Source organism: Poecilia formosa, unplaced genomic scaffold (assembly GCF_000485575.1).
Source record: "Poecilia formosa unplaced genomic scaffold, Poecilia_formosa-5.1.2 Scaffold28, whole genome shotgun sequence".
Lineage (NCBI taxonomy): Eukaryota > Metazoa > Chordata > Actinopteri > Cyprinodontiformes > Poeciliidae > Poecilia > Poecilia formosa.
The window spans coordinates 2362299-2384280 of record NW_006799967.1 but is presented as its reverse complement, the minus strand read 5'-3'; the positions used below and the strand labels follow the sequence as shown (position 1 = coordinate 2384280).

Here is a 21982-nt window from a genome sequence, read left to right as displayed (position 1 = left end):
TCACACAGATGTGTTCCCCAAGTCAGGCCATCAGTTCTTGCTGGGTAACATATCTACTTACGTTTTAATAATAAGATTGTAGCAACTGGTTGATAGTTTGGTTATAAATATGTGGAAAAAAAAGTTAATAGCTAATTATTATCATATTGTTATAATGTGATTTCTTGATATTAAAAAGTTTGTCACATTTTTAGGGACAAACTTTTAGGCAGTATTATGACTACAATTTTCACTACAACTTTTGCTATTTTGGTGCATTTGTTTGGTCATAAAACAACAGTTTTGGCTCAAATGACACTCGCAGATAATTTTCAAGTAATACTTTTCTAATTTGCATATTATTTTCTAATTTTTATCACAAAACATTTTTTGACTGCATCATTTCCAGTCATCTGCAACAGGAAGTTCTGGCTTGTAAGAAACAAAAGTGTAACTCTCATAAGATTAAAGTTGGAACGTTTTTAAACAGAAAGATGTAACGGTGAATAACTTAATGATCTTGCGACAGATGATTGCTCTGTTTCAGCATGTGAAGGTGAAATACTCACTATATGACAATATCTTGCTTTACCACATCCAGCAGAAACAGTGTGTAATTGTTGAGACTTTCATTTTCTTCACACTCGCTTCAAACAGTGAATTTAGCGTTTTCTTCTGTACACACCCAGTAATTTGCACTACTTATGACTCATTAGAATGCTCCTCAAAGAATATTGCAATAAAAGATGTTCTCACCATGTGATGTGAGCTTGAAGCTCAGTTTAAACCAAACACGCTGTCTAACGGATGCCTGTAACTTTTAAAAACAACCCGAGAGTCAGATTTCTCTGTTTTATTGACACGATTCATAGACCATCTCATTTCAGATACAATACATGTCCAGCAAAGCGCAAAAAGAGTGAAAAGCCTTTGTTTTTAGCAAGGGTATACGTACATTTAACAAACATCCTCCACTCGCAGTGGGGCGTGGGGGTGGATACAGGATATGAGATGGGATTATTATTTTCATGTAAACCCCTGACCTCTTCAGGCTCATGTGAGATGAAGATAAGCGAACCAGGTTCCCTTACCAACAATGCATTATGTCAGAAATTCAGTTGTTTTTTTTAACTTCATAGATCAGTGAGCTAGCTAGATTCCTCCGACAGTTTAATAAAAAATAAATACAAGGAGACCAGCGGCTGAATAGCACAAGAACATTTAAAATGGAGGCAAAGAAACAGAAGCAAAAGAAGCAGACGTTACACAGGGAGAAGCCGAGGGAAAACTAAAAAAAATAAAAATGAATTATTAGCAAATTTTTTTAGTTGTGTTTTGCCTTCTTCCAACTCCCTTTCGAGCTTGAATTTGTAGTATCGTACAGCAAAGGACATTCAGCAGAGCAGACTGGAGTTATAGAAAACAATCATGCAAAGAAATCTGTTTCAACACATAACCACCGACACAGAAAAATCAGATCAAAAAATCAGCGCGATCAACAGTCAGTGCCTTCAGGCCTTTTAGTAGATGTTATTGTTGTTTCTCTACAGACTTTAGATTTGCTACTGTACTTTGATAAAAATGATATGAGAGACCCGCTTCCTCTTGGCTGTCCAGTCCTCTGACTGGACCGACATTCCACTTTTATCCGTAGGATCTTGGGCAGGGGTAGGATCCAACAGTTTGTAGCCAACAGTCGTTGTTCCAGAACCTCCCACCCCATGACCTCTGACCTTCCCCTGTCGACCACGGAAAAGTCCATCTGGGAGGAGCCTCAGGAATGACCTTTAGGTTGATATTTGCTTATATAAAAAAAAGGCGTGGTATTTTCTTTTAATGGCATCTGTTCTTAGTATTTTGAGTCTAATATATTTTCTATTTTTACAATCATCTTTTTTCTAGACAACAAACGATTAAAGAGTTTCATTCCAAAATAAAAATGCCTCTAATATACCACTATTAAAGGCAGCTATCAAAATAAAACACACCGTTAAAATCAAAAAGTCATCTTTAGACATTTATTTACAAAACCTTAATATTCCTTTCAATGATCTTGTTTTTTTTTTAGATAAATAATATTGCAGTATTTCTCCAATAGTAACATCTAATTTTGGAATGAAACACTTCAATGATAGATTTGCGTTCATTTACACATTCAATGCATTTTGCATTCACAGATAATGCAGTCTTTCACAAGTTCTTTGTTTTAACAAGATGTTCTCGATACGGTCTCCTCTTTCAGAGATTGAATACAATGAGCTTGTTTTTGTTTTTTCCCCCTTTCTTCCCAAGGACAACGTCTATCTATCCTTACTGAATCCTCCTCCGTTACAGTTCCTCTGAGCGGATGACGTGAAACAGTGTCACGTTGTAGAGCACCTGGTGGCCATTGTTCCAAGCATAGAGGGCGCGGTCGTGAGGATTGTAGTCCAGCATGGAGATGTGCGAGTACTTGTTCTGCAAGGGAATGTCAATGTACTCGTAAGTCGAGGAGTTGGTGGAGTACGCGTAGTAAACCTTGGTTCCTCCCGAGTATCCGTTTGTGACGTAGAGCGTACCGCAGATCATGAACGACTCGCCGGCGCTCCGCTTGGGGTGGTTGGTGGTCCAGCTCTTGATGATCTGCAGCGTGTTGGGGTTCAGCTTGCTGATGACAATGTTGCCGGCGTTCTGGTTGGTGGCGTAGACGGCCCAAAGGCCCCCCTCGTCGACCATCAGGTCGATGTCCGAGTGGCCGCCCCAGGCGTAGTGATACGCGTTGTTGAAGCCGGCGTAGTCCAGCTGCCGGGACTTGCTGATGGACGAGGTGCGGAAGTCGAACTTGATGATGACGTGGCTCTGGAACTTGTTGAAGTAGATGGAGCCGTTGTAGACCACCTGGCCCGTCCCCGACCACGGGTGTGGCAGCCGGTGGGACGTGAAGTTGTCCGACGTCATGAAGTCATGCATGGACTTGTACTCCCGAACAAAGCGGTTGTTGTGGTAGCCGTCCATGTACCAAACCTAAGCAGAATAAAAAGAAAAGGAATGCTTCAGATCTCTGCATCTTATAACTCCATAGTGTTAAATTTGCCCCACAGTCAAAACTAAGCGTCACAACGAACAAGCATCCTAATCAAGATAACAATAGGAATTCTTTTTTTATTTGAGCCAACAAAGCTTTTAATAATAATTAAAACTCCTGATGTCATCCTCAGGATGGCAGCTGACAGACCCTGCCAGGATAATGCCATCATGCTGCAGCTGCATTTTAACCCTGCTTCCTGTTGGCTCCTTTGGCGGCCGCCATTCCAGAGCCACTAATACCTTCCCAGTCTCTGCGGAACTGATACGGCTAAGGCTCTTTCACCACCTGGTACCCCCTGCTGCTGCGACTGATTGGTGAATGCCAGTCACATGCAGGGAGCAGGTCCCCTTGGAACAGGATGAAACACACTGGAGTAGAAAAAGAGGTCGAGTGAGACTGTCCACTTCTGCCAAGTAAACACTTTTGTGCCATTTCGCCTTTTGGTGTGTTTTAATCAAAATCGACGATTTTAGTCTTTACAAAGCTCCCTTCTTACACTTCAGCTAAATTCTTAGCATTTTTCGTTCAATCTAATGTTAAATTGCCTCATCGGCTGTATGGATTGTGGTATTTTTGAAACAAGCTTTCTAAAGGAAGGTGTTATAATTAAATAATTGTCTGTTATCGAGCTCCATCCTCTTCAAGGCCCGACGTCCCTATTAAAATCTTACAAACGTTTTCTTTGTAGTGCATCATAATTATATAAGTAACAGCTGTTCCTGTAATTTTGTGTACACTCATCTTAATCATCAATGCCATATTCACTGTGGGCTTTTAACCTTTCGTTTTTCCAACATACAGGTTTAATGACTTCTAAAATAAGAATTTGTTGCACAGGTTTGCAGCCATCAACGAGGCAGTCGTATGATATTGGCTGTATAACAAACAGCTTTTCATAGCAGGGTCTGGTAGAGTTTGGTTAAATTAGTTGGTTTCCTTGCACAGACCTGGCTTTTAAACTCAGGGAAGTTTTTTTCATGGAAGAGAGTTTTTCACACTTAACATTCACCTTCTTCGGGCGTGCTTGTCAATGTGACTGGATAAACTAATCTTTGTCTCTTCTGACAATAAATCTATAATGCTATTTGGCTCAGCCTTGTGGGTGGATGCTATTTGCAGCTTAAGGGTTAGGGTTAGGGTAGGGATAGGGTTAGGGGTTAGGGTTAGGTAAGTACTTATTTTAAAGTAAGTACTTCTTTTTTTACTCTGTACACCGCCAGAGGAGACATGATGGTGATCCAAAGTTTCATTTTAGACAGTGACACTGGTGTTTCAGGAGGTTCAAGACCCTGGCAGCCTTGGTGCCTCTAGAATTGTACTTGAACATCCCAAACAATTTCCTTTCATTTGACGGTGACGGTCTGGGTTAGAACTAGCTGCAAATAATTATTCTGGGAGGCCATGATCCCCAGTGAAGGTAAAGACTGATTTAACATGGAAAAGCAGGTAACATGAACCTTCCAGATCAGCCATAACCCATATCCTGTTCATAACCGGCTTCACTCCCCAGTGAGCAAAACAACTGCTTTATTTTAGCAGCCGGAAAACAGCCGACTAACCAGTGTGACTTTTTCCAGCTGATTGAGCCAAGAACACTTTAATCACATATTGGGACTTCTGATGCCCCTTCTGCTCTGGCAACATTTTTTACATTCTTGAAAATGACATCGTCTTTCTCAGAGCCGCAGTTCAGTGATGTGTGTCTTACTGAGAATCCCTCACCTTACAATGCTGATAGGTCAAGCTACATGTATCTTTGATCTGAATTTATAAATAACACCGTTGTCTGAGAGGGATAGACAAAGCACTTACATGCTTCCCAGTATCGATGACATCATTTGAAAATGACAAATTCAACGTTTTTGAACTTATCCTTAAAAGCTGAGTTCATGCCAGGAAACTTTTAAACTTTCCCAGCTCTGCCAAGCAGGAATCATCATTATACAACAAAAACGAATATGGCATCCACCGATTTATGCCGATAATAAGTGTATGTGTACTGATGGGAAATGCATCTTCTGAGCCAAAACAAGTCCTGCTATGCAAAAGGGAAGCTGATGCAATTGGCTACAAAAGCAGTGCTGGTCAAGCTAACCTGACGGCTAACGCCACTCGCTCTCGGAGTGGTAGACTTTTTCTTTTTGTAAAGAATAGCTGCAGCTTTGCAGTCACGTTTCTTTGTGTAGTAGTCAGGTAGAGAACAAGCTTTGAAGTCTAATGTTGTCGTCTGCTTATCAAAGATTTTAGAGCTGCCGCTAACTAGCAAATGCCCAAGCTGAGATATTTAGTTACAACTTATCTGATGGAAACTGAAGATGTTGGAGAACAGAATTGACAGGTTCTGTTGGTTGCAGAAGACAATTTTCATCTGAGATTATGTGTAACAGGCAATCAGACTTCTGAGTAAGTTTATACATTAGCACATTTGTAACGTACAACACCAGCAGCAACGTCACAAAGGCCTACTATTATAACACTGAATTTAAAACAAAAAGTCGAAAAGAATCAGTTTTGCATGGACCATTGATAATAAGGTAATTAGATTATGATAAGCAAAGTTTTGAAATTTCTAATCAAACTGTTCCTATGCCTTAAGGTCCTTTTATTAAGATGCCAAAGAAATACTAGAGTGACCAGCTGTTGAACAGCTTTTGGAGCAGCTGGACCTGTGTGCTGCACACCTGCTGGGCAAAAGAAGCGGACTTCATTTTTCCCTCTACAAAGGAAATATCAGCTGTAGATCTGGTCACAAAAGACAGATGGTCAACATTTTTACGTCCATCATAATTAATGTTATTTTAATCACTATTAAAATCCAAATTGGACTCTTTGCCAACTGGCAAAGATTGCAAAAATACTGTGCAAGACTTAAGTTAAAAGCTTTGCTCATGTGCTTTCTTCATATTCCGGAAATAAATAAGATTATTGCCAGAGTTTAAAATTAGATTTTCAGCTATTTCCATGACCAGATAAATGTGGGAATAATTAAACTGGACCAAAAATGTTTTGGTCCTTTTTTAGGATTTTCTCCATGTTCGGTTTTTCAGAGTGAGTAAATCAAAAAGTTTCCTTAAGAGAGTCATTTCTGATTTCTAACTTCAATATTTTCAACCAACTACAAACTAAGTTTCATTAAGAAACAGTAACCTAATTGAGCTGTTACTGCTGACATTAACAACAACTGACTCAAATCAGTGGAAATCAGTTTTTCCACAAAGCCATGACATCGTCTTCTAGGTTTTCCCAAACTGATACAAGGTATAGCAATCTTAGCATGTCTGAACTTATGAAACTAAGATAAAAAATACTCTACAAAATTATTTCTCCTATGATTCTGCCAATTATCAAATAGAAATTATCTAAAAAAAAAAAAAAAAAAACGTAACAGAAGTGGTAAAATAGGAAAAGTTTTTCATCGACTCTTTTTGGCAGATATATCTCACCCAACTGATTACCCAAAACGTTTCCAGCTCCACTGTTCGACTTCCACACCAAAAGCTTTAAATGTCCAATTCTTTTTCAACAACCAGATTAGACGTTGTCATAAAGTTGCGTTTAAAACCCAGCTGTGTTACTGTGTGCTGTACCTACCCGGGTATCTCCTTCAGGCGCCAGCGGGTCCGTCATCCAGGAGCCAAACCTGGATCCAGACGTCTTGATGGTGATCGGATCACTGATGCCTGTCAGTTTGCCGCAGGCTGCAAGTAAAGAAGTAAAATGGGAACATCTGCAGCAATGCCACTCCCCCCCCCCTCACCCATTGAGGTCGAGCTTTATGGGAAAATATTATTTTGTCATAAGGATGAAGTTGGCAGCTCCAGTCCAGCTCTATGGTATCTTACAGCCTTTCCCCATGCATGATGTACTCTGCAAGAAGTGCTTATTATTCTGCTCACATATGCTAATGCCTGTTTTACCCTCAGAATGGGAACGTGTGAAGAAGTTAGGGAAATGGAAAAAAACAAAAAAATCAGGAAAGGGAGAGGCTCTCTGTACTTTTCCTCTTGTGTGAACCACCAGGCGTCAAGGCGCTAATTAGCGTTGATTGAGGTGTTAATCTAAATTTGACAAAAATAACGCTGGTCTTGCGTCCCTCCTGACTGAGATCAGAGTAATCGTCTCTATCTAATAAGCGCAGGCAGAGACTAGAAGGTTTCGTTAGGCTTTCTAGCCATTTCTTAGCAGAGAGAGAGAGAAAAAGTAATAATAATTGAGATCACAGCAAAGGGCTTCTCAAAAATCACAAGATGGGAGTTAGCCACAGTAAAAAGCTAATTTAAAGTGCAACTCTGAGACGACTGCTCTTTTATGGGTTTCATTAGCCTCTCTCTTCCTCTCTCGCCTCTCTCTGCGAAGCGTTTCATCCATTAGTCCATCATCCCCTTTTTGTTCTTCACCGAAGTGGAATGTCGCAGTCCTTTTGTGGACATACAACCCGGGATTAATTTGTGCTTCCCTTCTACTTAATCTTCACACACATTGCAAACCCCTCTCGCTGTCACATTCCAGCCTCTTATGTAATGGGAATCGTGGCTTTGTGCTGGAGCGTCGGCGTGTCTCTCCGTGCGCGGCATATGTCATGCCCGAGAGAATGTGTGGGAATTGTACCTTGGCTGCAGCTGAGAGACAAACGGATACTCGCACGAGCGTGGATCTACTGTTTCTACTAGGGGGGGTCGAGTCCCTTACATAACACCTAAGGGTGGGGGGAATTAGAGACCGCACTCAGACATTAGCCATTGATTTATTTATTTATTTTCTATAATCGTGCATCTATCGTTAGAAGTCCACTGCTGCTGCAGTGGGCAAGGCTGATGGATCTGCTGTCTGGAGATACGGCGCAGGTTCTAATCCCCTTTTGGCCTGAATTTGTTTAGCCTGAATCAGAGGCCAAATCCAAGTGAGGGGGAAAAAAAAAAAAAACTAACGAGAGCTGCGGCCGATGCCACAAAAACACAACCAGCCCATCAGTCAGAACTTATTCATATTTTTAGCATGGTACGCATGCAAATGTGTTTCATTGGGATTTTATGTGACAGACAGTCCAACACAAAACAGTGCATTAATATGGAAAAAAATGATACATGGTTTTCAAAACTTTTTCAAAAAAAAATGCACTGACCCTCAGAGTCAGTCCTTATAAAATCACCTTTTTGCTCCAACTACAAATGCAGGTTTTGTGGGTGATGTCTCTATAAGCTGACATTAACTGATTGTTTGCCCATTTTACTTGGCAAAAATGTGTAACATGAATATGTCAACCAGTCGTAGCCTTGCAGGAAGGTGAACCTTCATCCTTGTCTTTTACAGACTAGAGCACCTTATTGACATGCAGCTCTGGAAAAAATGGAGCCCACTGCACTGAACCCCATTGAAAACCTCCTGGTTACTCCACCAAATATTGATTTCTGATTTAAACCAACTTAAACATTAGTGTTATTGTTTCTAAATGAATATGAACTTGTTTTCTTTGCATTATTTGAGATCTGAAAGCACTGCATCGTTTTTGTTACTTTGACCATTTCTTCTCATTTTCTGCCAATAAATACAAAATCTTTGCTTGGAATTTTGGAGACACGTTGTCAGTAATTCATAGAATGAAAGAGCAATGTTCATTTTACTCAAACATATACCTATAAAAAAATAAAATTAGAGAAACTGATCATATTAGGTGGTCTCTTTATTTTTTCCAGAGCTGTATGTTCAGCTCCATACCTTTTCCCATCAACTCCAGGGAGTTTCCCTGGTCCTGCATGATGTTGCTACCAACATGTTTCAATAGAAAATAATAATTTCTGGACCATGTGTGCTTTATGAGTTTTCTGACTTCTATAATGTGCATAATGTTCATCTAACCAGCTCATCTAATTCCAAATGTTTGCTGTGACTTGTGCCAAACTGCAAATGGGACTTTTCCCGACGATTAAACATTGTTTTGTTTTGTTTTTTTCTTTTATTTCATTACTCTTGCTTGAGTAAGCAAACAAATAGTTTTTTCATTGCTGTGGATTTGGAGTTGAGGATTCCTTCGTACAAACCCACTGTCATCTGGACGAAGCAGGCAGGCAGCATTGTGAGGATCATTGTTCTTTGATTTCTCCAGTGCAATCAACACAATTCAGCCTGATTTGCCTGGCAATCTATTACCTCCAGGCGCTGTAATAGATTGAAATCTTGGAAGCCCCTCGGGAAATACAGCACATCTACAAAGTATTCGCAACGCTTCACTTTTTCCACGTTGTCGTTTTACAGCCTCGTTTCAAATTGTATAAGATTGATCTCATTTCTCAAAAGTCTACACAGACAATAATGGAGTGGCTAAAGAACGAGCAGTTTAAGGTCACGTCGAGGCCTAATCAGTCATTAGATCTCTGCTCCGAAGAGTGAGCCGAAGATTTGCGTTAGCAAGCAACAGCCACGAAACTCTGAGGATTTCGAAAGCCTCCGTAAAGAGTGGTGTCAAAATCCTTCCTTATATGCATGAAAAGCTGGAGAATCGAATACTTGTTTCACTCACTGACATGTAAACTAACTCTTAACTTTTCTTTTCTGTGATTCCCTACAAACAGAGAACTAGGAAGGAACCACATACTTATTTTTATCATCAAGGTGACTTCTGAAGACAATTTGTTGCACCTGATTTACTTTACGGGCATCAAAATACAGGGGGTGGGAGGATGAACACAAATCCTCACCACACTTCTCAGAAAGAATTGAAAACCACACATCCGTTGTTCTCCACTTTAAAGTTTTCTCCTACCTCGTGTTAGTCCACAGTATGAAATACATTGATGAGATTTTTGAATTTTGGGGATTTGTTTTGGGTATTTTTTATTATTTACGGTTCCAAACAGAGAACGGGAACCAGCTGCCGTGGAGCAGCCAGCAGAGGTATTTCTCCTGCTCCTCCATCCATCAGTGTGTCTGCGTTTCCACGGCCTCCCTTCGCCTGCGGCTCTGTGTGCATCCACATTGCGGTGGCACGGCAACGGGAGATTTATATATTTGATTATTGCCCAGCAAGCTGGCATGTCCACTTGATCGATGGCCATTGTGTCCCGACAGCCGCGGGCCCGTTAGTCTCTCTGGCACACAGCAGCTTGAAGGACAGCTCAGCGGAGACTCTATTTACTCTCATTCACTTTTCCTGCTCTTTTTCACTTTCTCCATTCCATTACCACCCTTCCTGCAGCCCTCCCTGTCTATCACTCAGAGGTAAAACATTTCTGCCGCCTCTGTGTTTTTTTTCCTTTCCCCATTGTTGTTGGTCGTATGCAAATGTGGCCAGTGACCTTGGCCGGTTTAATCTCTGCACGGCGCCATGGAGTCGGAGTGCATCTGTGTGCACGATGCATGAGAGCTTTAGCAAGCATGCGAAGATGAAAAGGAGAGCCACCCTCTGCTCTGCCTAAGCCAGCGTCTCGCTGGGTGACCTCGCCTTTATCTCCTCCGATCTCGCACATGCCACCGATCCGTCCCAGAGGTCACGGCTTCCTCCCCCGTTTCCAGCTGCTTGGCCACAGACACAGGGAATGGCGTGTTCAGCGAACTGGGAGCGGAAACACTGGAAGGGTCCCGGCCCCCTGGGCTTGGAGGAGGCTTTTGATATAAATAAGTGTGAAATATACAGCAGCACTGTAAGCTGCTGTGGAGTGTGTTTATTTTTTTTCCTTTTGCTTTACACTTAACTGTTTCAAGTCAAACTAATTTCATTATCAGTTGACAAACACAAAATGCAGTGAGGCTGTAGAGATAAAAAGATACCCAGTGTCCTATGTGAAAAAGTAAATGAACACTAGACTGTGTCGCACTCGGAAGGCAGCAGCTGGAATCAGTGTTTTGGAAAAACTGACCATCTTTACTTCACTGCGGATGAATTTTGGACCACTCAGCATCCCAGAATGGCTTTAATTCAGCCACATTGGAGCTTTTTTTTTTTTTAAGGCAGTGCCTCAGCATCACACTTATAGTGAAGTTCAGACTTTGACTAGGCCATTTTTTGAGCCACTCAGAGGTGGACTTTCTGTTGGCTGATTGACCTGATTTGTAATATTTGTGAACTTTAACCAAAAAAAAAAAAACAATTAAACTGATGGTGAGCTATTCTGCTCCAGGGATTTCTGCTGACAAGCAGAATTCATGGATCTATTAAAAATCTTTAAAAAAGCATCACAGTCGCCACCAGGTTTGACTGAAGGTATGATGTTCTTTTTAAAAAATGCTGTTACTTTTACATCAGATGTAATAGAAAGTCAATAGTATTTTGCCAAAGGTCTTATTGAGATTCTCTTTGTGTTTAGTCAGCATTAGACAGCCTTTGCAGCATTCAGAAAGGTTATCATTTTTTCTCCTTTCTTATAGTTGAATCAACAACACAGACCTTAACTGAGGTAAATGAGGTCTACAGTGTTTAGATTTTGTTCTGGATCCTCTTGTGACCTTCTGGATGAGTCGTCGAGGCACTCTTGGACCAACATCGGCAGGTCAGACAGTCCTGGGCAGGTTCCCCGCTCTTCAAAGGTTTCTTTTTTTTTTTTTCCCCATTTGTGGATAATGATTCTCATTGTGGTTCCAAAGCCTGAATTATGACTTTGTAATCCTTACTGGACTAGTTGGTGCCAAAGTCTGTTTTTGAACTTTGTTTGTATCATTAATGTTCTATTTAATAAATTTATTGACTCCTCAAGTCTGAAATAAATCTGGCCAAAGTGTTGCTAATGAATTTCAACTAAATGTGTGACTAATCTTAGTTGGATCACGAATAAACCATGAGGTTTTTCACATCATCATTTGAAAACTACATTTTGCATCTGCTTGTGTCATTCTCGCCTGATATTAAAATCTGTCTGATGACACGAAGCGTTAAAGATTCGCCGTAAAAACGTACGACGACAGAAGAATCAGTTAGCGGGCTGAAATGGGCTGACAGAGGGCATTGTGGCTTGAGCACTTTCTAAATTCCCCTCTGCCATCTTGCACTGTGAATTATTCAAAACAGGGACACAATATACCCGCGATGTGCTAAGTGCCTCTGCTCTTGTAATATATCTTAGTCACCACGTGGGTGTGCATCTATTAGCACCGTGCTCTGTCACACGAGGTGTGAAGACACTGAGGAAGGGGCTAAAAAGCAAAGATAGGACTGGATCCACGTGAGCAGCGCAGCTGACTTTGTGGGCATATTTTCACGTGCCACTTTGAGGCAGCAAGCGCTTCCATCATACCGTTCTGATGAGGTTCCTGCAATGAAGCTAATCAGGTTTCACATATTGAGGAATACACATTAGGTAGGCTGAAATGAGGGCTTCTCCTAGTAGCAGGATGCCACATAATATTTCTAATAATGTAAATTGGGAAGGTGATACGCATTTGCCGGGAAAAAAAAAAAAAGTTTGAAAACCCCTTAAAATCAGTTATTTTTATTTTTGCAGCATAATCACCCAATGTAAGGTTTAGAAAAATACAGCCTTTAACCCAAATACAATTAAACAGTTTGGAAAAATCCAATTGATTTTAATAAAATTACCATGACAAAATTGTATGCAGCCATACCTCAACCCTGATTTGTAAATAAGGCAACATCCAGTCTAGTATAATATGTAACAAGCTAGGACCAAAGAGGGAGAGAAATATTTGACTATTCCTTTTTGCACAGTTTTTCTACCCTGCAGAGTTCAGGGTCCTCTCACATGCTCTCTCGTCTTTACCTCACTCCAGACTTTTTTCTGAAGAATTTAAGTCTTGGGACCAAGACGGCCATAAAAGGTTGATTTTGTGCCTGCTCAGTCATTTCTGTGTTGATTTGCCAATGTTTTCCTGCCGTTATCCTAGAGAGTCAGCTAGTGATGATCTACTTACACCAAATTTGTATGAAAAATATTCGAATAGTTCAACAAGTTTCTGAGAACGTGCACTCTGGCACGCCCACAAATCCTCCATTGTGCTTGACAGTCAAAGACACTTCAGGTGTTAGCTACAATACCGTCAAAACCATTGTTTTGGTTTTCGGTACTTTGTATTTGTTGTACTTTGTTACTTAAGATACCATTTTTCACTTCAGATTTATGAAATACCAAAGGTGCTAAAGTTAGCAATGAGGATTTGTAGCACCAACAAGGTGATTCCCAAAGCAATTCAGACTTTGACCTTGAATTCTTTCTGTTTTGGGTCTTTTAGGTACCGGTGGTATGCTGCACTTCTACTTCCGCCCTGCACTTCTCTAGTTTCACATTTATGCAGAACATGTGTCACATTGTGTGGCTTTGGTCAGGAGCAATGACTCAACACAAAAATTAGCAAAAGGGGAAAAAAAGCAGCCAAAATCCAGAAAAAAAAAAAAAAAAACCTTTGGGAGGACTTTAAAAAAAAATCCTGGAGAATTACTCATCTTGAAATACTTTCAAAATACTAAGTGTGGCCGCTTTAAAGCGGTGATTTAAAAGTTTTGAGCAATTTTGCACATAAAGCAAGTGTATTTTGAGGGCTGGGCGGTTGCAAGGAATCTTCCCTTGCTTTCTGCATCATCATGTACGTATGCCTGAAAGTAAATTCCTGGGCTAATTATGGCATCTTTAGCCAGTGTGTGCGTGTGTGTGTGTGTGCGCATGTATGTGCTTGAAGCAAAGTGTGTGTCAACAACTTTCTGTGCCTACCTAATTTTTGCATGCATGCTCGCAGTCTCTCCTCAAGATTTGACACTCTGTTGTGGAGCTCCTCGTAGTCATAGGCCCCCATCTCTTCTTGTAGTTCGCTTAGAACTGACGTCAGATTTCGGACCTCCTCCTTAAACTGCAATACCAATTTGGCATCGGCTTTGTACTCCTCCAACACTGGTATCAACGGCCTAAGCGCCTCCATTTTCGCCTTTATGGCCTGAAAGGATTAGAATAAGCTCGGTTGAGTGTCAAGCGCGACCAAAGAAATAAAAAAAGAGAGACTGGTTTTCCAGAAAAGAAAGAAAAGAAGTAGGGAAAAAAAAAACACCTGTCTGAGCCTGACTACTCTAACTCTGCCCTGCTTCTTCACCTATCGTGTTCGGTGTTTTTGTGCGTCAAGTGTACTTGTGTTTTTGTTTGTTTGTTTTACTTTTAGTTTGTCTGTGCAGGTGTGTCTCTGAGCGAACAAACCCAAAGAATACTCTCCACCCGCTTGGACGGAGCGGAGCAGGCGGGGTCGGGGCCCCTTTCTCTGGACGGCGAGGAGCCGGGTTTTTTTTATTTAAAAAAAAAAAGCAAGCCCTCGGTACACGGACAACAATTGGGAAAGCTCTTTATTGGTCATCAACGTTCAAAATGCAACATCGTATTAAGGGTTACATGCTTTACATGTCACACACAACAAAGTGTCTCGAATTTTTACGTCTAGAGTTTTACGTAAAGAGTTGCTGATTAACCAAATATGCATAGACAAAAGCCAAAAGAAAAGTGACTAACACCAATTAGTAATAATAATAATAATTAATAATAATAATAATAATAATAATAATAATAAATGTATTTACGCCAGCAAAAAGCTTTTAAGATGGAAAACGTTGACAGCAGTAACATGCAGGAATAGATCAGTAGTGGGTTGGTTCGGGAGAAGGGTGAGGGGGGTTGGGGGGGTCTCATAATCTTAATGATGCTAAGGGTAAATTAACTGTTTGATGCCCAAACACTCTCAGTACTGTGGCGCAGTTCAGGGGGGGAATCTGGAATTGACCTGCCTCTTCTTCCCTGTGGCTCTCTTTACATGTCTTAAAGTTAGCCCTGCAAGCAAGAAAATGACAGACTGTTGACAGGGGCTAGAGCTTTCTAACCTGACTCAAGAGACACACAAAGGCACACACATATTTAGTAAAATGCACTTAAACAATGTCACAGTAAATTGCGCGCATGCACCGAACATGGCTGCGTGAGGCTGTGTGCTATGCATGCATAAATGGTGGGGATGAGACACTTGGAGAAGTGCAAGACAGATGGTATGAAAACAGGAGCTACTTTAGATTCAATGCTAAAGCTAAAGATGCAGAAAAACTGTATTTATGTGGTATAGATGTGCACATAGCTAAATCCCTTGTCTGTTTTTATTGACAAACCAGTAAGGGGTGAAACAAAATCTCAAACTGACAACTGAATGTTTGTTTTTGCCTGGACAGAGTTTGTCTGCTAAAGCAAAGCTAGCAAGAGACTTAATGCTAGTCGGTGCTAAAATAAAATTTAACTGCTTCAGCTTGAAACCCAGTAGTCTGAGGTTCTTATTTTGAAAAAGGGAAATTAAGTATTTTTTGTAGTTATTCTGTTGTGTTAAAGGAGTCTTTTCCAATACAATATTGCTCATATGGTTGGCTTACAAAAATCTGCTACATTAGCCTTGAAGAAGCTAATGTTATAGTGGCTTTTGAAGATGCTAATGTAAACAAGAAACACTGTAAAACTGATTAACTTTTAGCCGCAAAGGAAACTAAAGCTAAAGACTTATACGGGACAAGAAAAGAATCATTTTCAGTACTTTTGTGGCATTAAGCCCTCATTATTAACATCAATAAATTAAAAAATAGATATCAATATAAAAATTTAAGATACACTTTAGCTAAATTAGACACAATTTACCAGTGTTTTCAGTATGACCGTTGGTATGTGTTAAGTATGCATCAATAGGCATTAGTCGTACAGATATGCAAGCTTGGCTATGTGGCGGTTTGAGGTACATTCATGACTACAGCCTACAAGAAATTAAGAGCACTTAAATTAGACTATAGTCAAATCTAGACTGGGTTATTCTGTAACAATTGCACACTCTTTACAACACAGAGTGGGAAAAGCAACAAAAAGGGTAAATTTACTTTCCTCGAATAGTAAATAGTGAAATTACCCAGAAATGGACAACTCTAATCTTGTCCATTCCTGTGAAACCACTAATGTGTATCATATCGAATTGTCGTTTGAGCTGAATGTGTTGTTACACACTTACTATAAATTTACTTATACATTAAGGTTTAATATCAGTATTTTAGCAAGGGTAAAGACAATATGTTTTATAAGCGGTTTAACATGAAACTTCAAGACAATATTATTACATTCAATGCCAAAATTAATTTGTTCCAGTTTACATGTAGAATAACAGAAATATCTGGGTCACATCAGCACTAATTAATATGATACATTCAAATTAAACAATATATTATTCCATTTGCAAAAACTTACATTTTTAACAGACTAAGCGGCAGCTCATTTTGTTGATATGATTTAGCAAATTTTATTGAAACACGTTCAATAAAAGTGCTTTCAACCCTTTGCGATTAAAATGAAGTTAAATCTTGCTCTGTCAAATTAGCTGTGTTAAATGGGATTTCTTCCACAGCTTCCCTTTTTACAGCATTTCTTTGGAGGCAGCTGATTTGAGAGGTGTTTATCTCCAACAGCTTACCTTGGTGTGTTTGACCAAATGCATTTCGATGAGCATCTATTGATTTTAATGTCATGAATTTAGCCGCGAAGCCAAACATGGCTGCAGCGCTGTTTGGTTTCAGGCCCATTGACGGGGAGAGCTCAATAACTTAAAGGTTTCGACTTGAGCTGCATTGAAGTGAAGCAAAAAGGCAGCAATGTAAGGAGCACTAATGCAAATCTACCAGAATGTCACAGCATCTCAGATGTGATCTGGAGCACCAGGTTTAGGAGGAGACAAAAGTACAGATTCTGGCTTTAAAAGAGAACAATTATAGTTCCTGTATCTAGTATAATTATGCATACAGTATGTGTGTTTGTTAAGCTAATTTTGTGCTGAAACAATAGTAGTTTAAGGTGGATGGTTACAGTGATTTATCAAAAATCTTGATGGTGACACTTGTTTTTAGCATTTCTTTTTATCTATGTAAAAGAGACGAGCACTTACAAACTGTGGAATATACACTATATGTAATATAATGATTGCAGTGATTCTATACTCTTCCTACTGACAAACGACACAGAATGGGTTAGGCTGCTAACTCTGAGTGACGCAGCAGTCTCTGAGGGTATGGTGGTGGGATGGGTGGCTGCAGAAGGGGCCTCTTACCTTGTATTGCTTAGCAATGTTCTGCTTGTGGTTCTCCTCCACCTCCTTGAACTTCGTCTCCAGGCCACGGAGCTGGACCTCCATCTTCTCCACGTACTGAAGGTCCCTCTGGGTGCGCTGGTCCAGCACCTGGATGGACTGGGTCATGTTCTGGACCTGGGGATCCGGTAAACATAAATGCAGGCTGAATATCTAAAACATCTCTCTCTTTTTTTCCCTTCTACCTCAAAGGTTTGCTTTGAGTAGTCTGGTGTAGAGAAAAAGCAACAGGTTTCCAATATGTTGTTTTGGCTTGGCACGCATTTCGTGATGATTCACAAACTCTGACATCAGGCAGCTAGTCAGGGGCCTCACAAGCGAAGAATACATACTGTTCAGACATTTGTCGTCTCCAGAAATGTTCTACTTGATGCACTCCCCAAACTAAGAGGAGCCTGTTGATGTCGGCTAAATCGACTAATCTGCATTACTTTGGATTAGCTTGTTTACCGATGTTTGCGTTGTAGCTCCCAGGCTGGGCGTTGAGCTGCGTTGCATCATTAGACATGTTGCTCTGGGTGCATGCAGCGCAACATAAGCGCAGCGTTCAACCGCCTCCCATGACGACTTGGGTTTCCAGGGAGCTCATTAGACACTTGATTTCTATTCTTGTCCCACATTCAGGGAGGTGACTAGGGGACCATCTCTTTGTGAGCGTGAAACAAGGTAAAAATGGCTACCCTGGGCATTGTGAGACGCAGATTGCCGTTGCTGGGTATTTAGCCAAGCAATTACCTTCTCCAGCAGCTGCCTCAGTTGTTTGGTGCGAGCATCCCGCGAGCACATGGACTGCTGGGGCGCCACCACGGTGCAGACACACCTCCCTTCACTATCCTGGGCGGAACTATACACCTGCCACGACTCCTCTGGGTTTGCTGGCAACACCTTCACGCAAAAGAAGAAAAAAAAAAAGTCAGAAAGTGTTGTCAAATGGCTTGAAAAACATAGCTTTTTAAAAAGCATAATAAACAACAGTTAGCTTTGTTGCTTTGTGAAATATCCATCAACTTCCGGGCCGTGCCCATGATTAAGCACCGCCTGTTCGCCATCAAATACTGCACGTTCTGAAGATGCATCAGGATACCATACCATTAAAACCGATCTGCCGGTAAGTCAGCTTGGTTACCGTGGAAACTAAACGCAGGCTTGTCCAAAGGCATTGCTGACCTAGAAGTTATGAAAGGTCGCTCAGGCAAATCCTCCTGCTGCTGGGGTTCAAGAAATGTTTTCAGTTGCTGCGCCCCTCTCCTACTCCTCAAAGGGCTGTTTGGACTTTAAAGAGGGGAAGAACCTCCTCTAAACAAGAGAAATGCTGTTTGGTTTCACTTTGATCGTATCATTTCGGCGTGTACAAAATGAAAATAAATGATTTCTCCCCTGTTTTGTAATGTAACCGAATGCCACGGTTACACTCGTTATTTACGAGTCGACCTGAGGTAGGAAGTAACTCCTTGACAACTAAGGGCACCCTGAGGCCCTGGTGGCCCCGAGAGCACTAGCTGTATCCATATAAAGGAAGATCAATGCTAATTTATTTGTATTTGCTCCGTGTGTCATGTTCACATTTCATCCACACTGTGATTGTAGGTACGATGATCAGGAATGTTTTTTGTGGGTGTTTTTTTTTTTTTTTAATGGAGGTACCAATCAATAACCAGAAATCAGAATGCAGCTAATATTTCATGACCATCTCCAATCGATGATCAGCAGTTCAAACACTACTGTCCTGTTTAGCACATCCTTCAAAACCAAAGAACTTTAGTGTATAAACCCAACAACCAACAGCATCTGATTTGGTGCACCGTTGTTGAGTTTAGTTCCTTAAAATGACAAAAATGTTGATCTTGCGATTTTGTAGTTTTGAATCTAAACTACTACGTCTCACCAAAGAATGTGCAGTACATTTTTTTGCTCTGCCTTCAGTCTATATATGGGTCACAGCTCTACCATTCCAGAACTATGACGTCACTTTTTTCTTTTTATAATCCATCACACGAGACGTGACTAATCCATTTACCGTCCTGCTGTTGGGATCAGAGAATAGGAGTGGCTTTTTTTAAAAACACATTCACTACTGTGTGTCAGCTGCCTTTTAATCCAGCCAGGGAGGCGGAGACAAAGCAAAAGGGGAATGAGGCTACAACTGAGTACTCACTAATTGCATAAGAAAAAAAAAACTAAATAAAAAAAAAAACTAAAGATTCACACATAAGGCTTTTTATAACTTTTCCCCCTAAGGACTATAACCCCTCAGAAAAGAAAAGGTTTTCTGCTTCCTTGGTGGAGTTAATAATAGCATCAGAGCCTAATTTGTGTTAAACTCAAAAGGCTGTTGCGCTGCTGATTGATGCTTCCGAATGGAAAATAATGGGAATTCTCACTTTTGATCTATTTTCAGAGTCTATCTGAAACTCATTCCATGCAGAGGCACTATGTGAAGGAGTACAGTGGTGGAGAAGAGCAGTGACCACTTCTAGAAATCTGCTGGTCCAGGCAGTCTTAAGATGCAGAGGAGAAGCCACATTAAATCACACATTCATTTCATTAACTGTTTTGTTGCACACCCCTTTGAATTGTCGTCCTTTGCTGCACTAACCCGCACATAACAGTAGGCAAGTAACTCTCCTAAAAAAAATTGCATACTACCCCCTGGATTATCAATGGCACCTATTTGGCCACCCCCTTTAAAAAAAAAAAAAAAAAAAAAAAACTTCCTGCAGGCGCCCCTGTTAATGGGATTGATTCCATTAGGCCACTTACTGTATCCACTGCTTAAAATCTAAATATTTGACAAGACCAGCATGACAAATACTTGATTTTGCTTCATCCAGCAGTGGCATTGAGCGCCTCCTTCTTCCATTCACCCACTGTGGAGAGAAAAGATGAAGACTCCTGCTGTTTCAGAGGGGATCTAGGAAAGCACGCTCTTTTTTTCTTTTTCTTTTTTTTTTTTTTTTTTGAAGCATTTAAATTTCCATATATTTTTAGAATCAAATCTGAGAGGAAAAAAAAAAGGAAAAGACCAACTTTCCATTTCGGTGCAGCAGCAGCGCAACATCAAACACCAGAGGAGGAATCTATGATGTCTCTCCAAAATCCTTTACTAGTCCGGGGCGCACGGCACGAGCTCAGCTTTAAATTATGAATGAACCAACAGCGCTTTTCTATAATTAACATTCCCTTTAGTGATTAAATCTGCCCGATCACTGATGGGGGCAAAGGGGGGACTGAATGAAACTTACTCCCGTGCTCCGGTCTGGGTACCCTCCCTGCGCCGCCGTCAGCTTGGTAGTATTGAGCCCCACCAGAGAGGGGAGGGTCTGCGACATCCAGTTGGTGATCATCGCCATGGTGCTCAGCACGACCCCGATCTTCAACAACGGCACCGTCATCTTCTTCGCGCTCCGGACGACTCGGACTCGATGTTAATCCTCCTTCATTCTACGGACTCCGTGGAGAAACCGGGGAGGCGAGTCGCGGTGCCCAGAGCATCTCGGCGGTCCGACCGGGTCTCCGGCTCGGCTCGGCTCTTCGTGGACATCTTCAAAAGGCAAAGGGGGGATGCGGGGAGTGCTCGGACGCAGACGCGCAGATGGGTATCTGGGACAGAGGCAAGAGAGAGAGCCGCAACGCTCGATCCCCCAAAAAAGTGCACGACGGGTATTTAAAATAAGCCCCCGAAAGCACGCAGCGGATGGATAGATCCTCTTTGCTGGCCGTCCCGCACAATGCTGCTCCCGAGCTCCGGTTCGCCTTTTACTATCTGGGTCCGCCTCCTGCTTTGGGTGCGCTCTGTGATGAACTGCTCGTACGGGCGGCTCCAAATGGATGTGAAGAGGGAGGAAAAAAAGAAAAAAAGAGGAGGTGCTGTAGATCTACACAGCGCCAGACGCAATGATGTCACACAGTACGGGCTCCGCTCATTGTAACAGCCAATCTCGGACCGCAGCCGAATCGTCAATAAGCCGACCGACACAAGCTTCTCGACAATGAGGTCAGTCAGACAAGTGATGTCTGAGAGGACTCTGTGATCCTGGAGGTCATATTTCTCTCTCAGTGGCCTTTATGTCCGCACAATAAATCCCGAGCATTCGCTTTCAACTTGAAAAAAAAAAAAGAAAAAGAAAAAAAAGTATAGCTGCACAGCCAACACCAAAAAAAAGTGCATCACAAAAGGCAGTACGGTTTGCAAAAGCAACGGAATGAGCGTGTTGGTTGTCTGATGGAAATGGAAGCGTTCGGTTATCAGAGAATCTGCTTTTCATTCATGTGACTCTGGCGCCATCTTGTAGCTGATTTTGGCGTTACAAGTTTAAACAGGCATCACTTATTAAAGGCGCATTTCAAATAAAATCTGGCGGGGATTTCGGGTTTGACTTGCACCGACCTTTGCATCTATATAGTGTACACACTTGCGTTGTGAATGTCAGAAGCGATTAAAAACAATGTGCAGAAAATCATTATATCGATGGAAATGCGGTCATGGTGTTCATATGAATCAGAAGAAACTGACTGATAGTCACAAGTCCCATCCAGTGTTATGTGGGGCAAAAGCTGGAAAGTTAGGGAAATATTACATTGAGAGAAAATATTACATTGAGAGAAAATCTCTGAATCCCATTCCCTGGGACTAATTCAGGTGGCGGTTTTATATATATATATATATATATACATATATATATATATATCAGTGATTCTTGAGAATAGGGACAAAATGGGTTTTAATTTTCCCATATTTTTTTTTTATTATTTCTCAACCTTATGTACGCAAATATGACAAATAATGTTTAGAAAATATGAAGATGCTAAGGTACAGGCTCCCAGATGCGAATTTTTTATTTAAAATTACATTTTTAATCG

General features: G+C 41.1%; 1 protein-coding gene across 2 annotated transcripts in view; it reads right to left on the bottom strand.

Annotated features, from left to right (window-relative positions):
- Positions 1-817: 817 nt before the first annotated feature.
- Positions 818-21982, bottom strand: part of olfm1b (olfactomedin 1b) — a 27348-nt gene continuing 6183 nt past the window's right edge. Inside the window, exons 1-6 of one of the 2 annotated variants that reach the window (XM_007548908.2) lie at positions 20365-21283; positions 17858-18007; positions 17084-17239; positions 13699-13918; positions 6638-6744; positions 818-2982 (exon numbers count right to left, since the gene is read on the bottom strand). In XM_007548908.2, coding sequence (XP_007548970.1) covers positions 2308-2982; positions 6638-6744; positions 13699-13918; positions 17084-17239; positions 17858-18007; positions 20365-20514 — 1458 coding nt within the window. In that variant the 5' untranslated portion in view covers positions 20515-21283 and the 3' untranslated portion in view covers positions 818-2307. Of the gene's footprint in view, positions 2983-6637; positions 6745-13698; positions 13919-17083; positions 17240-17857; positions 18008-20364; positions 21284-21982 lie in introns of those variants that run through there. The other variant, XM_007548909.2, reaches the window with a different exon arrangement.